This window comes from Salvelinus namaycush, chromosome 10 (genome assembly GCF_016432855.1).
Source record: "Salvelinus namaycush isolate Seneca chromosome 10, SaNama_1.0, whole genome shotgun sequence".
Lineage (NCBI taxonomy): Eukaryota > Metazoa > Chordata > Actinopteri > Salmoniformes > Salmonidae > Salvelinus > Salvelinus namaycush.
The window spans coordinates 14370501-14386459 of NC_052316.1; the positions used below are offsets into that span (position 1 = coordinate 14370501).

The 15959-nt window shown below is 40.7% G+C and overlaps 1 protein-coding gene across 6 annotated transcripts; it reads right to left on the reverse strand.

Moving 5' to 3' along the window:
- Positions 1-1637: 1637 nt before the first annotated feature.
- On the reverse strand, positions 1638-14835 carry LOC120054734 (DNA polymerase epsilon subunit 4-like). 6 transcript variants are annotated; one of them, XM_039002292.1, is made up of 7 exons: positions 14558-14835; positions 12239-12323; positions 11898-11939; positions 2947-3076; positions 2486-2633; positions 2184-2229; positions 1638-1990 (listed from the first exon to the last, which is right to left on the reverse strand). In XM_039002292.1, the coding sequence occupies exons 1-6, from the start codon at positions 14801-14803 to the stop codon at positions 2191-2193; spliced, it is 690 nt and encodes a 229-aa protein (XP_038858220.1). In that variant the 5' UTR covers positions 14804-14835; the 3' UTR covers positions 1638-1990; positions 2184-2190. The 6 variants fall into 6 exon arrangements, with proteins under 6 accessions (XP_038858220.1, XP_038858219.1, XP_038858222.1 ...); XM_039002291.1 differs by having other exon boundaries at positions 2151-2229; XM_039002294.1 differs by lacking the exons at positions 11898-11939; positions 12239-12323 and adding an exon at positions 3775-3823 and having other exon boundaries at positions 2151-2229.
- Between the last annotated feature and the right edge of the window lie 1124 nt (positions 14836-15959).

Sequence of the window (15959 nt, forward strand, 5' to 3'; positions counted from 1 at the left end):
TATACAGTATATGTTTGTATCGATATCTGTAACCATGTTTTATACTTGGGTGATTTCTATGTTACTTATTGAGCTAAATTGGGGTTAGACATTTTGTTGTTTTTCAAAACAATATTTATAACAAAGATGTATTTTCAGTGTTAACTAGTGTTTCTTAACTGAACATATTTTGGTACTAGTCACTTAAGTGTGAAGTATGTGAAAGGATTACTGTATGCTTGCTCTGAATAGGAATGTTCATATCATTGGGGCTGTTGTATGTTTCTGTGCGTAGTAAATATGGACAAATATGGACAAAAGGATGTTACATAGCCTACTGAATTACTTGATATGTTTCTCCCCCAATGTTGCTATGGTTTATATTTTAGGGCTTGAATCCATCCCTTTTTGTTTGAGTGTTGTGAGTCTTTTCAGACAATGCGAGGATTGAATATACATTTGTAGAATATGAGGGAGATCGTCATGTATTTCTTGAATCATAACTAAAAGGCTCACCGGATATTCCCTTTCCTTGATGCTGTAATCTCACATGGCCATTTCAGTTCAACATCCGGTGCTTTATCGATGAAAGCACTATAGCCAGTTGTGGTAGTGGTACATTTGATTACGGCTTTTCACTTTTATTTGACTGTTGAAAAAAGTGGAAAAATGTTATGCCTAAAACATCATTTGAAAGCAATTAAGTTGAATGTTAAGTGGAAAAGGTTTTAAAAGTAAGTAGGCCTACTGTGTATGTAGTTACGTTAAAAAAAAAACTAAACTTGACTGTGGTTGAGAGCATATTGTTGTAATTTGTGACTCTTGTTTTATGTATTAAATAGTTGATTTATGTTTTTGTGAGATGGCTCAAATTTGGATTGCTTTTGGGAAGTGTCATGATCAGTATTTTGTTGGAAGAATAGAAGTTGCAACAAATAAATGTCTCAGGAATTGACAATTGTGTGAATCTCTGGAGTGTAATAAATGTGGTCGAGAGATTCCCCAGGGGGTGGTGGTATCCTCCTGTTGTCTGGCTACCCCTGGTGGAGAATCTCCTGTTTTTGGCCCTGAGTCTCCATGGATTCTTCCTCACGACCAGTCTAAACTGCAGGACTGAACACCTGCATTACATTCCAGTATGCTTCACACTTACAGTACTGCCTCTCATTGAATAAAGTCTCCCCACTGTTGGTCTAAACCTCTAGGTAGCGATATGGTGTCAAGCTGTCTTTACCAAAATTAATGAACTGTCAAATGGAGTGCCAGAGCCGTTTTGGGCGTCTCAAACAGTGTTGAGCCAGAAGCTCAACGCTATGGGAAGCATCAATTACCTTTTGTCTTTGAGTGAAGGTGCTGGGTACCTCAACATCAAACAGAGTGCACCCACCCAGGGCCAGTAAACAGAAGCAGCGTGGGGCCTCAGCCAGAGAGGAACCAACACCACCTTTGTGTGTACATATACACACTGCTTCTCTGGGCTATTAATACAGCTGTGCGTTATAGCAGTTACTTTTACAACTGCACCTATAAGAGAAATCATTGAGTAGCTACTTGAACCAATTAAATATAACCACACTAATACTTTGAGTAATCCACTGATCTATATTATAGATTGAGCCTAGGCTACAATAAGGAAGAAAATCTAATTCTTTCAGGTTCATTTATTTATAAAAGATCCACTTCAGATGTCGTGTTTAAACATACAGTGCATTTTTCTACATTACATTGTGTTTCAGGCGAGAACAAGCCCTCTATGAAATTTAACAGGTATACATAGACGGTGAAGACTGGTTTCTTGGGATAGAGTAATCAGAAATACTTAGCAAATACTTTGGCATAGTTAGCGACAGTCAGTGTAAAATACATTTATCTATATATCAAAACCTCTCATGGACTGTATGGCAATGACAGCTCAGCCACCACACTCCCAGGCAGATAGTGACACGAGACGACTGGAGAGTCAGAAAGCTTGGCTGAGTTAGGATGACAAGCCGCTGGAAGTTTACTTGGCCTGCAATGACAGGAGAGAGAGTTCGGTTCAGTTCAATAAATCTTTATTGTCCCCAAAGGGCAATTTAAGGGTAATTTCAGTGCACCATAAACGTTAGATACTTTAGGTCATAACAGAGACAATACAATATTGCTGGAGTAAAAGGAAGAACAGATGTCACCTATGACAATAATTCTCCTGTGGTAACAACAACCTCACACTCATTCCACATGGAAGGCATCCCACCCATCCTTCTTGTCCTGAGAGAGAAAATAAACCTGTTCAGCACTGTATTCAAATGTGGAAAACCATTGTCTATGGAGACATAATCAGGGGGAAAGTCTACAGGACACTTTTGAATAAAGCTAATATTTCCACTCTTTCTAATAAAGCCTTTTGGATGTTCAATCACTCCCACCATAGGAATGTTTATGTAGTATCTTAATGTAGTATAACTGCAATGTGGGTTAGATTGAATTGAGCCCTATGTGTATAAACACAGTGCATATTTCCCACCTCCGACATGACTGGCAGGTTGCCATGAGGGTAGAGCCACATGATCCTATGTGCTTTGGTCCTCTGCCTCTGGAGCAGCTTCCTCAGTAACCTCTTGACCTTTCGGTCTCTGGGGTCAGCACACTTCACCGCCTTCTTGGTGTACAGTCTGCAGCCACAACAACACAGACAAAGAACATTCACCATGACAACCTTCCAACTGAAACATACAGTACAAACTGTAAATATGCAGCATGGTTTTAATAAAGACTTCTCTGAACCAAAGCCTCAACAAAGTTGGCTAGTGAGGATACTTTTTTTTTGGATGGCTTGTTATTCCCACATATTTCCTTCCTCACTTCCCTGGCAATTACAGTAGAACATAAGCCATAACAGGACCTGGATAGATGACAATGACTCATAGCTCTGAGAGGCATATTTTCCATGTCTGCGAGTTGCTTCGGGATAGTTGAAATACTTGCATGATGGCTTTTATACTGCAGTCTGGCCCCTCCGTCTGTACCTCAAACCTCAGCACGTCTTTGGTGCGCACTTTCCCCTGGGAGTACTGCATACAGCACTGAACATCTCTCTGCATCTGTACCCCGTTACCTGAGAGGGGGGGAGAGAGGGGCGGGGGAGAGAGAGAGAGATGGAGAGAGGCAAACGCTGAAGTCAAATTCGTCAAAGCACACTTACGGTGTATGAAGGCTATATGATTGCTATTGGCTCAAAAGGAGGGTTGTTGTGACACTGTAGATTATAAACACAAATATATTAGTAGGAATGTAAGGCATTTCATTGCACTGTTCTATACAGTATAGTTAGACTATCTAAAGGTTGCTCTATTTGACAGGATATGTCATCTAGAGTGCAGACAGCCAGAAGGATTTAGAACATCCCATGATCCCCATAATGTGCTGTTATGCCAGTGGCACTGTGACTAGATGACAAGGCTTTTCATCCAACCAGAGTGAGTAAGCACAATAATATTAGCTGAGATAAACAGTTACCATATGCGTGTCATATGAAAGCTGCTCTGAACCTTGTCATATTTTATCATTGATATAATTTTTTCCCCCATTAAAGTCTGAGGTATTCAGTTAGCTTGTTATTAGCGTTCAATGTTTTGATGTGAAATCAGTCTTCATTCTAGCTCTCTATTTACATCCATGGCTCTCCCTGCTGCTGCTCCAGTATTCCCTCTTCCCCTCTCCTCTAGCTTGCTCTCCTTCGCTTCCCTGCTAAACTGGCTCCCAGCAGGGTGCATGCTGCTAACGGTATACACTGTAGGTGTTATTGTGTCTTACCTTCCACCGAGCCCAGGAGAATGACAGTCAGAGAAATAACAGTCACAGTCTGCAACAGAAACATGGTGAGCCTGGCAGGGAAGTAATCTGCTGTGTTACCTTCCCCTCTATTTCTGTCTCTTATATTTCTCCCTCCCTCCTTTTCACTCTCTCCCTCGCTCTCCCTCAAACACACATGCACTCCCTAACCCTCCCCCCTCCAGCTCCCCCTCTCCTCTGAGTGTCCCACTCACTGTGTTCATTTCCATGTCTTTCCCACTCTTCAAAAAGGTGCTTTCCCAAAAAAAGCTCTTAAAATAATCCAGATTTATGGCATTCTCTAATGCAGTCATGGAAACTGCCCCACCTTGTTGTAGGTGTCCCATTAGTCTTGCAGCTATGTTATGACTGTCACTGCTCAAGCACAATACAGGGAACACCAAAGCTTGTGATACACATGACACTGTAATACATTCATGTTGTTTTCATTCATGTAAAATGACAAAAGGCATCTCTAGTACCAACATAGTTCAAAGCACAAGCAAGTTACATGCAGTCTGTTTCCAAAATAAAAACCACTAATACTATAAAACGGCAACCAGCTCTCTACCATTAGATCGATCACAAGAAATGATAACATGTTGAGAACAGAAGCCAATTTGCCAACTAAAGTACAGCTGTGCATGTTCAATACAGTCCGGACTATGACTGACTTTGTATAGCAGCTACATTCTAACAATCATTCTCAGTACAACACCTAACAACCTTTTCAAGCGGCTTGGACCTTTCTTGGTGTAATGGCAAAGGTCTTGGACTCACAAATGCAAGTCCCAGACGGCTACCCCATAAATTTGCAACATTTGGTGTCAGAAGTGGAATGCATGGGGCTAAGCACGATGGCATCCAAAGTGTAGGAGTAGTTTGTAAGTGTGTTTCTTACTTGCCTTTATGAGTCCCCAAATTCAGTACTAGAACTAAATGCAAAATGTCAAATATAAAATGGCCTACGTTATTGGAGGAAATGGATACAAAGTCAACGCTGGTTGGCAGTTGAGGATTGACTGACCCAGAGACCCAGAGTGTGGTTTTGGGTAAAGACTGTTTGCTGTGGCAGGTTGAGTGTCATTAGAACCCAGCTGATTCTCCCCCAGTCAAAAACCACCCTTCTAACCAAGCAATGAAACTACTGCAGAATTACAGCACATTCTCTAATGCCTTTGGTATTCAATGAAATTAACATTGTTGAAAAAAACTGGAAGTAATGCTATAAAAATAATTTTTTACATAATAAAAAGCTGTTACAACAAAACAAATGAAATAACCCTGGTCTGAAAAACAATGGACAGGAAAACACAAATAACCTTTGTATTTAATGATGAGACTGATTACCCGCTGTTTAATGTACCTTAGAAGAAATGCTTCCAGTGACAACAAGGAAGTGTTTAGCTATTAACTACTATTGAGAAGAGTCGCTTCACCATATCTTGTTACCATATCTTGTATTTTACAGCAGTAGCTACTACTTATCTTATAGTACAATGGAATAACACCTGGAGAGTTGCAACATCCCATGAACAGACAATGTGGTAAAACACATGGTAATTGAATACAGGGTAAATCTCTGCTGAATGGTAGGCTTTAGGTAGTGGCATTTATTAGACGACATGGCCAGTGTAATCCATATTATCTGACTGTGCATACCTGAGACCTGGAATTAAAAATATGCAGTCTGAGGTAGGGAGAGGAGAGGGGGGCAGCGTGCAAGAATTCAACCCTTAAGAAATCAAGTTGGAATCTTTCAGCTGCAAAAACATACCTTCCCCTTGACTTCAGTCTGCTCCGGAGCCAAACACATTTCCAGCATATCTTTGGGGCGATTAAGAGATCACTGTAAAAGTATACTAGACACAAACTCTCAAACAAAAGGTCAAAAAAATAGTGACTGTAAATCCACCTATTAAATCATCGACTTAATCGGTGTTCCTCTTTTGAGGAGATAGAGAGCCAGAGGAGGGATAGGTATGTCCTGGGGATGTTGTAGGATAAAGCTAACTATACCTGTGGTCCAGGCCAGAGCAGCTTAGCCCAAAGGGATTTCAGTGTTAGGTTAGGTTTCAGGGAGCAAATGTGTCAAATTTTGAGATGTATCACTTATCAAGCACATAACATTTGGTATGTACTATCTGGAATGCTGTGAGTGGATGGGTGATTATAGCCATCATAGGCCATTGTCTACTCTACAACTTCATGAAGATTGAAAAGTGAACACTTCTCAGCTTTATACACTAAATTACAGGTGGTCCCCAGTTCATTGTTCATGTTCTGTTCTTGTAAAAAGCACGAGTTGACACAGACCCCTCCAAAAAAAGTTGTCGGTGCCGACTAATGGAATAGTAAACTTGTAAAAAATTAAGTTGTGCATTCTATAAACAGTAATTTAATGGGTATAAACAAAGCTTCTTCAGGGGTACATAATGATTGCTTGAATGTTCTGATCTTGACAAAAGGCTTGGTGGAACTATACTTACTTTACATGAGAGAAATTCATAATAGAATGTCTTCATTTACTGTCAAAATAAAATTAAGTCCATCCATGCAACATGTAGTGATTATATTTTATTATAGCCAGGGCACTGCATGCAAGGTTTTTTTCTGCATTGAAAAGATTTGGGCGGGCCGCCTAAGTGTTTTTTCGGACTGCCCATGTCCAAACAGTAAAAAAATAGAAAAAATGCAATCAGGGTGGAAAAACGTTTAGTGTAAACTTAAATATGTAGCTTTTTTGGCCACGCAACCAATTTCACATAGAATGGTGAGTTATAGATCTATAATTCTTCTTGGAAGCAAGTCTAAGAAGCGGTAGATATGTTCTATGTGCACTATTTCTATGCTTCCCATTCTTAAGTTTAGTTTTTGCATCTTTTACTTTCGGTTTAGTACACCAGCTTCAAACAGTTGAAACAATATTTTTGGTTATGAAAAATATATTTCACAGCAGTTTAGATGGTCCAATAATTTTCTACACTATACTAGCTTATTTTGTCACAAACTGAAATCAGGCAAATTAGAGTTTTAGCAACCAGGAAATTGCAGAGTGATTTCTGCATAGTGCAAATTTAAAATGACATAAACAAGATATAAAAGTAGAGAGAATCTAAAATGTAAAACAATTATGCATTTAGGAGTATTTTTGTCATGGCATGTGGCCCCCATTGATTTTGCTATGATGGTTGAGTCACTCATAGCATCAGCCATGGCAAAATGTCTACAATTGCAGGAGATTATCTTTAAAACTGCATATTTTCTCTCGGACCCATAGCAAGGTGTAGAATTGCAGGAAATGTAGCTCTGAAACTGCAACATTATCTCAAACACGTCAAATTTTGCAGAATTGCAGGAAATTAGCTTTAAAACAGCTAAAGTTTGTCACTGCCACCAACAGGGGGGCCTCAAATGTACAGTCGATGACCGTATCATTGGCCACACCCACCACCTAAGCCCCATTTTGATCCAGAAAAAACCCTGGCATGTTCTATGCCTGGCATTCTTCTGGTGGGAGTAAACAAACTCTTTGCAGGCAGTCCTCAAACTAACATCTGTGGTTCACACAGCTTTGTTTCTTTATATACACTGTAAAACTAAACCAGAACATGTTTGGTTAAACACACAAAAGGAATTATTTCAAATCATTGCAAAACATGGTCTTAACTGTGCTTAGAGTTGGGGAACTGAACACTTTTCCAAAATTTGTGTTTTATTTTTAATTTAGGGGAAATGGATGTGCCTAACAAAAGCTGCAAAAGAAAAACAAAATTGCCATTCGAGAAGGTACAGGGGTGGGATCTTAATTTGACCTATAGTCAAAGCAAAATAATCCTGCAGCAACAGGATTTGAACATTTAGTCCATGATGTTGCTTGATCAGTCATTAGGCTATTAGCTGGCCAAAAGTAAGGTAATAGCAGCCTCTGGTAAGACACGGGGTGGGGGCCTATGCATATATGTAAAACAGCTGGTGCATGATATCTAAGGAAGTCTCAAGGTTTTGCTCGCCTGAGGTAGAGTATCTCATGATAAACTGTAGACCACACTATCTACCTACAGAGTTTATCTGTATTTTTCGTAGCTGTCTACATACCATACCACAGACCGGTGCTGGCACTAAAACCACAATCAATGAGCTGTATACCACCATAAGCAAACAGGAAAATGCTCATCCAGAGGTGGTGCTCCTAGTGTCCGGGGACTTTAATGCAGGGAAACTTAAATTAGTTTGACCTAATTTTTATTAGCATGTTAAAATGTGCAATCAGAGGGAAAAACATTCTAGACCACCTTTACTCCACACACTCCACTCTCCTTCGCCCTCCATTTGGCAAATCTGACCTGATTCCTGCTTACAAGCTCAAATTAAAGCAGGAAGCAACAGTGACTCAGTCTATAAAAAAAGTGGTCAGATGAAGCAGATGCTAAACTACAGGACTGTTTTGCTAGCATAGCCGATGTAAGACATTTAAACAACATTCCCCCCCACGCTGCTGCTACTCTGTTATTATCTATGCATAGTCACTTTAATAACTCTATCTACATGTACATATTACCTCAATTACCTCGAAACCAGTGACCCAGCACATTGACTCTGTACCGGTAGCCCCGCTATTGTTATTTACTGCTGCTCTTTAATTATTTGTTATTCTTATCTTACTTTTTTAAACTGTTGGTTAAGGGCTAGTAAGTAAGCATTTCACTGTACACCTGTTGTATTTGGCACGTGACAAATAAAATTTGATTTGAAAATGCAATGTTGGGGCCTCCCGGGTGGCGCAGTGGTCTAAGACACTGCATCGCAGTGCTAGCTGTGCCACCAGAGATTCTGGTTTCGAGCCCAGGCTGTCGCAGCCGGCCGCGACCGGGAGGCCCATGGGGCGGCGCACAATTGGCCCAGCATCGTCTGGGTTAGGGAGGGTTTGGCCGGCAGGGATATCCTTGTCTCATTGCGCACTAGCGACTCCTGTGGCGGGCCGGGCGCAGTGCACACTGACCAGGTCGCTAGGTGTATGGTGTTTCCTCCAACACATTGGTGCGGCTGGCTTCCGGGTTGGATGTGCATTGTGTCAAGAAGCAGTGTGGCTTGGTTGGGTTGTGTTTCGGAGGACGCATGGCCCTCGACCTTCGCCTCTCCCGAGTCCGTACAGGAGTTGCAGCGATGAGACAAGACAGTAACTACTACCAATTGGATACCACGAAATTGGGGAGAAAAAGGAGGCAAATTTAAAAAAAAAATGCAATGTTAATATAACCGTGATTTAGTATGAGCTTTCAGTGAATTTATGTAAATCATGAAGCTCCTCTGCATTTGTTGCGGTGCAGGAAAATTCCCAGCAACAACAGAGTGAGCAAATTAAGATCCTACATCTGATAATAATAAATGATCCCCCCAAATTGACTGGTGCCAAAAGGTGGTAGGAAATAAATGTCAATGACTGAATTTCTCAGAAATACTGAAAAGTTACCAAGGGATGAGTTACATCTATCAGATTTGATATATGGTTAATGAAAAATTAGAAATAATTTCATCATAAAAAGGTGGGAATTAATTATATATATAATGTTCTGCAGTAATATCATGGGATGTGTATTAAAAATGCACTCAACCCATTATTCTGTTGATACACTAAACCTGAATCTATTCAGGAATGCACAAGGAGCACATACAATTGTGTATTTTTAGTCCAGCCTTGATTTCCTCCAGATACATTTTATTTGCCGTAGCAGCAGACCACAAGCACAGCCACTTTCCCCGGCATGTGTGTCTGTCCTGGTGTAAGCCATTCTAATATTAAGATAAGCTCATATTATGCTTTATTGTTAAGTCCCTCTCTCTGGGCTGATGTTTTATTGAAACAACAAAACAAACAGGATATAATGGTATATCTAAATATAGTCTCTAAGCTACGCGCTTACAGACAGAAAGATAGACGTTTGGAAATAATATGCCAGAAGTCTTTACCCTTAGTCTGCAAAAGATAGATCTGGTCATTTGCTAGACCCCCTGTAAAGCAGTGTCTGCTAGAGGTTTTACATTATTTTGGGTGGATAGATTCTCATGTCTTGTACTTTCCATCTTATTAAAATGTAGTCTATACAGTTGAAGTCGGAAGTTTACATACACTTAGGTAGGAGTCATTAAAACTTGTTTTTCAACCACTCCATAAATTTCTTGATAACAAACTCAGTGCCTCTTTGCTTGACATCATGGGAAAAATCAAAAGAAATCAGCCAAGACCTCATAAAAAATATTGTAGACCTCCATAAGTCTGGTTCATCCTTGGGTGCAATTTCTAAACGCCTGAAGGTACCACGTTCATCTGTACAAACAAGAGTACACAAGTATAAACACCATGGGAACACGCAGCCTTCATACCGCTCAGGAAGGAGACGCGTTGTGTCTCCTAGAGATGAACGTACTTTGGTCCGAAAAGTGCAAATCAATCCCAGAACAACAGCAAAGGACCTTGTGAAGATGCTGGAGGAAGAAGGTACAAAAGTATCTATATCCACAGTAAAACGAGTCCTATATCGACATAACCTGATAGTCCGCTCAGCAAGGAAGAAGCCACTGCTCCAAAACCGCCATAAAAAAGCCAGACTACGGTTTGCAACTGCACATGGGGACAAAGATCATACTTTTTGGAGAAATGTCCTCTGGTCTGATGAAACAAAAATAGAACTGTTTGGCCATAATGACCATGTTTATGTTTGGAGGAAAAATGTGGAGGCTTGCAAGCCAGAGAACACCATCCCAACCATGAAGCACAGGGGTGGAAGCATAATGTTGTGGGGGTGCTTTGCTGCAGGAGGGACTGGTGCACTTCACAAAATAGATGGCATCATGAGGGACAATTATGTGGATATATTGAAGCAACATCAAGACATCAGTCAGGAAGTTAAAGCTTGGTCACAAATGGCTCTTCCAAATGGACAATGACCCCAAGCATACTTCCAAAGTTGTGGCAAAATGGCCTAAGGACAACAAAGTCAAGGTATTGGAGTGGCCATCACAATGCCCTAACCTCAATCCCATAGAAAATATGTGGGCAGAACTGAAAAAGCGTGCAAGAGCAAGGAGGCCTACAAACCTGACTCAGTTACACCAGCTGTCAGGAGGAATGGGCCAAAATTCATCCAACTTATTGTGGGAAGCTTGTGGAAGTTAACCCAAAACATTTGACCCAAGTTAAACAATTTAAAGGCAATGCTACCAAATACTAATTGAGTATAGGTAAATTTCTAACCCACTGGGAATGTGATGAAACAAATCAAATCTGAAATAAATCATTCTCTCTACTATTATTCTGACATTTCACATTCTTAAAATAAAGTGGTGATCCTAACTGACCTAAGACAGGGAATTCTTACTAGGATTAAATGTCAGGAATTGTGAAACACTGAGTTTAAATGTATTTGGCTAAGGTGTATGTAAACTTCCGACTTCAACAGTTTTTTCCTCACAATGGAAAATTTGTAGTTGTTGCCTAAACAGTTGACACTATGGTATACTAGTGAGGATGGATTTATTTCTGACACAACTTTTAAAAAATTTAAAAAAGAAAAAGAGTTCCTAATAAAACTTATTTTATTAAAACTATAAATGATCAGGTTAATACACTATGATTTATTTCAACATAATCTCACATTATTTACAAATAAAAAAATGGCAGACTCCTTGCATACAAGACTAACTGAGGGAGGATCATTACTGATGTCTTTACAGTTTATACATGTCCAGGAAGGAAAGTCCTTGTGACCAATACCAACTCAGCGATATCACTTCAAAAGTAAGACAGGTCAGTCTGTTTTTCAAATGCCTCTTATCCTTATGATGAAGAATGCCTCTGATTCTTGAACTGCCTGCTGTCTCCTGAGTGTGTCTAGGCGTCTAGAGTGCCTTTAAAGAGAACATTGACAAAGAAAATCTTGTCAAACCGGTTACACAAACCTACATTCACTGATTCACTATAGCCAATGACTCAGGATAATGCAACACAGCGTGAATATTCAATTACAAAAAATCTATTATCAATCTGACGAAGAATAAAATATGGTAGAGGTTTAGTGAAGATGGATGCTTGGATGGGAACTTACCTTCCAAAAAGGCAAACTCATCTACGGTCTCTATTGCATTGTCTGTTAGTGGAAACAAAAAACACAATAGCTGGAAGAACTAAAGTCAAAGCCTGGCCTAAATGACCCCCGGTCCTGGCCCTGTAGAGCTACATGGTGTGCAGGCTTTTATTCTAGCACCGCACTAAGACCTTGATCGGTTGAATCAGTTAGGCCTAACACGTGTTTAGTACAGGGATGGAACTGAAGCCTGGCATACCATGTAGCTCCCCAAAACCAGGTGTTGGTGACCATTACACTTAGCAATAATCATATGGTATGATTGGTGTACTATATGATCATGTCTGCTTGACATTACTAACCTAAATCTTTCCTCTGCAAAGTTTTCCTCTTTCCTTGCTGGGCATACACCAGGGCATCTTTGGCAATCATTTCAACAAAGAGTTCCTGGAACACATGAAGTTTAGTATACAGTCAGTAACGTCGCTGTAACATATAACATAAGTGCATTGTGACTACAGTAAAGTGAATGTGCGGCAGGTAGCCTAGTGGTTAGCGCGTTGGGCCAGTAACCGAAAGGTTGCTAGATCGAATCCCCGAGCTGACAAGGTAAAAATCTGTCGTTCTGCCCCTGAACAAGGCAGTTAACCCACTGTTCCTAGGCCGTCATTGTAAATAAGAATTTGTTCTTAACTGACTTGCCTAGTTAAATAAAAGGTTAAAAAAAAATACAAATATGTCATCTTAGGTAGGTAAGCTAGATATTGCCTTTACAGCAATGATGTGTTGGTGCTGGGTTGAAACAAAAGCCTGCACACCAAGTAGCTCAACAGTTGATGACCAGTGAACTACAAGGAACATAAAGTAGGTCCTTCCTACAATCCTCCCCAACTTCACTCTGTATCTGGAATAGAGTACCAGGGCATGAGTCATAATACCCATAAAACCTAGCGGTCAAACAGGGAAATTGTTCCAATAGTTTTTCCACAGGGGATTTTAGAAACACTTCAAATAAGGGCTGCGTTTTGTGTAGGCTTACGTTTTGATAACAGGCGTCAACTGTTGCAGTGGCTGTCGCCCCTGTGGCACCTACTGAGTCGGACCCAGAGCGGTGTTAAGGCGAGGAAGAGTTACGGGGGAACAAGGCTGAAGAAGAGAACAACCAACAAACTGGGCCCGTTGCGTCAGCCTCTTTATTTTAAGCGGTGGAATAACAACTGGAACCATTTGCCTGTTTGACCGCTAGGCTCTATGGGTATTATGACTCATTAAGTGATCATGCCCGAGAGGCCAGTGTTTGGAGGATATATTGGCACAGGTGTTGTTAGGCTGGCAAACCGTGCCAATATATCATCCAAACACCAGCTTCTCCGGCGGTCTGCCCAACGCATCACCGGCGGCACATTGCCTGCCCTCCAGGACACCTACAGCACCCGATGTCACAGGAAGGTCAAAAAGATCATCAAGGACATCAACCACCCGAGCCACAGCCTGTTCACTCCGAAGGAGAGGTCAGTACAGGTGCATCAAAGCTGGGACCGAGACTGAAAAACAGCTTCTTTCTCAAAGCCTGTTAAATAGCTGTTAAATACTCCGACATTGCTTGTCCTAATATTTTTCTTATATTCTATAATTTAACTTTTAGATGTGTGTTTTGTTGTGAATTGTTAAATATTACAGAATGAATGAAGCTAGGATACAATAACATCTGCTAAATGTGTACGTGACCAATAAAATTTGATTTGCACTACAGCTAATTTAGAGTCATGTCAAAAAGTGCAGCCAGAATAACAGCAAAGTAGCTGCATTTGCATAAGCTGTTTTTTAGTGACATTTATTTGGATACATCCATCACAATGAGCTAATGAGGCATTCAGGATGAGACCCACCCGTTGTATAAACTGTGATACTTTATACAAGAACACTGTCCAGATTTTGCATATCGTTTATGAGTCAGTCCCACATATTAATGAACGGCTGAGCCTGATGTTCTTTGCAGTAAGCCATCTCATGAATTTATATAATGTAACCAAGTGAGCAGACACCTAAGTCAATTGATTCATGAATTGAATCCCACATCCTTACCCTATAATTCTAGTATTTCTTTGTGACTAACTTGAATACAGGTAGACCAAGAAAGCCACATCCCTGACTGGCAGATGAGTGACAACCCTGCTCCTCATCAGTTGCTCCCTACAAATGCTGTTTTGAATTAAAAGAGAATTGCACCTACACACTGAAGGCGGCTGCAAAGCTGAACCGTCTGTGTAGGCTATCCCTGATGCAGTGAAAATAATTTTGAAAAAATCTACACAATTTAAGTAAGCTTTATGCGACATCTTTTTGAAAAATGAATGTTGGAAAAACGATTGGAACCATTTCCCTGTTAGACCGCTAGGTTTTATGACACTTCACCGTGGGGCTCTATAGCCTAACCGTTTAAAGCCTTGCTGAATCCCAAAACCGACTAGGCGAAAAATCTGCCGATGTGCCTTTGAGAAAGGCACTTAACACTAATTGTTCCTGTAAATTGCTCTGGATAATCCCATCTCCTGAATTACGAATGTAAATAAAATGGCTAGCAACATGACATTAACCCACCTTGACTGTAGGCTACAAAATATGAAAACAAACGAATACTGCTAGGGGTAACTTAATGTAACGTAATACTTTTAACTTACTGTGGCTTTAGCAATGATAAACACTGACTCTTGACTGGCGAGGGACACGTCTGGGTCCGCTTTCATCAGTGCCTTGATACGGGACAGCGGTAACTTCGCTAGACGGTTCTGGGAGGGTGCTGCAACGGGCCCAGTCAGTTGGTTATTCTCTTCTTCAGCCTCGATCCCCCGTAACTCTTCCTCGCCTTCACACCGCTCTGGGTCCGACACTGTGGGGGCGACAGGCACTGCAACAGTTGACGCCATTATCTTGTACACAAACGAGTTGTCAAAAACGTACCTAGTTCTGATTCGTGAATAATACATTCAAATGTTCCTCCCCTTCCACTCCCGCCAACTATTCCTTGTGTGTGATTGGTGGAATGGCCGACTTCATGAGGTGAGGATTGGCTTAAACCATGGGCAAACAAATCTTTGGGTTTAAGCCATTGGTGAATGTTCACAACTCCTTAGCGCTCCTAAACGTTGTGAAACATTGACTACAGAACGGCCAGGCTGCTAAAAAGAAAAGATGACAGATCACAACCCTAATGAACAACTTCATCATATTTGTTACATAAAATGTACATCTTCATCTCTCTATTACTGCTCATCCAATACATTAGAAATGTGTTCAATGACTCATTGTTTGAATTGTTTGTAGATAGACCTGTGATACATATTGATTTTGATAGGCCCACCTTTCAATATTGCTCAATGTTTAAGTGATAATAGGCCTAGATTAGATTTATGTGAAATAGCTGTTAGTGCTGCTTTGTCTATGTCGGTATCTAATTAAGCCATAAGGCCCAAGGGACACTGCCTTCGGAAAGTATTCAGACCCCTTGACATTTTCCACGTTTTGTTACGTTACAGCCTTATTCTAAAATGTATTAAATAAATAAAGAATCCAAAGCAATCTGCACACAATACCCCATTAGGACGAAGCGAAAACAGTTTTTTATAAATTTTTGCTGACGTATAAAAAACAAACAAAAGAAATACCGGTTTTACCTAAGTATTCAGACGCTTTGCAATGAGACTCGAAATTGAGCTCAGGTGCATCCTGTTTCCATTGATCATCAATGATGTTTCTACAACTTGATTGGAGTCCACCTGTTGAAAATTCAAATGATTGGACATGATCTGGAAAGGCACACACCTGTCTATATAAGGTCCTACAGTTCACAGTGCATGTCAGAGTAAAAACCAAGCCATAAAGTCAAAACAACTGTCCGTAGAGCGCCGAGACAGGATTGTGTCAAGGCACAGACCTGGGGAAGGGTACCAAAGCATTTCTGCAGCTTTGAAGGTCCCCAATAACACAGTGGCCTCCATCATTCTTCAGTGGAAGAAGTCTGGAACCACCAATACTTCCTAGAGCTGGTCGCCCAGCCAAAATGAGCAATCAGGGAAGAAGGGC

Excerpts from the sequence above, each read along its gene's own strand:
- LOC120054734 (XM_039002292.1), bottom strand. The coding sequence starts at position 14,803 with ATGGCGTCAACTGTTGCAGTGCCTGTCGCCCCCACAGTGTCGGACCCA. Across the intron at positions 11,940-12,238 it reads TTTGCAGAGGAAAGATTTAG|ACAATGCAATAGAGACCGTA; the intron begins GTTAGTAATGTC and ends TTCCACTAACAG. Across the intron at positions 2,230-2,485 it reads ACCTGCCAGTCATGTCGGAG|GACAAGAAGGATGGGTGGGA; the intron begins GTGGGAAATATG and ends TTTCTCTCTCAG.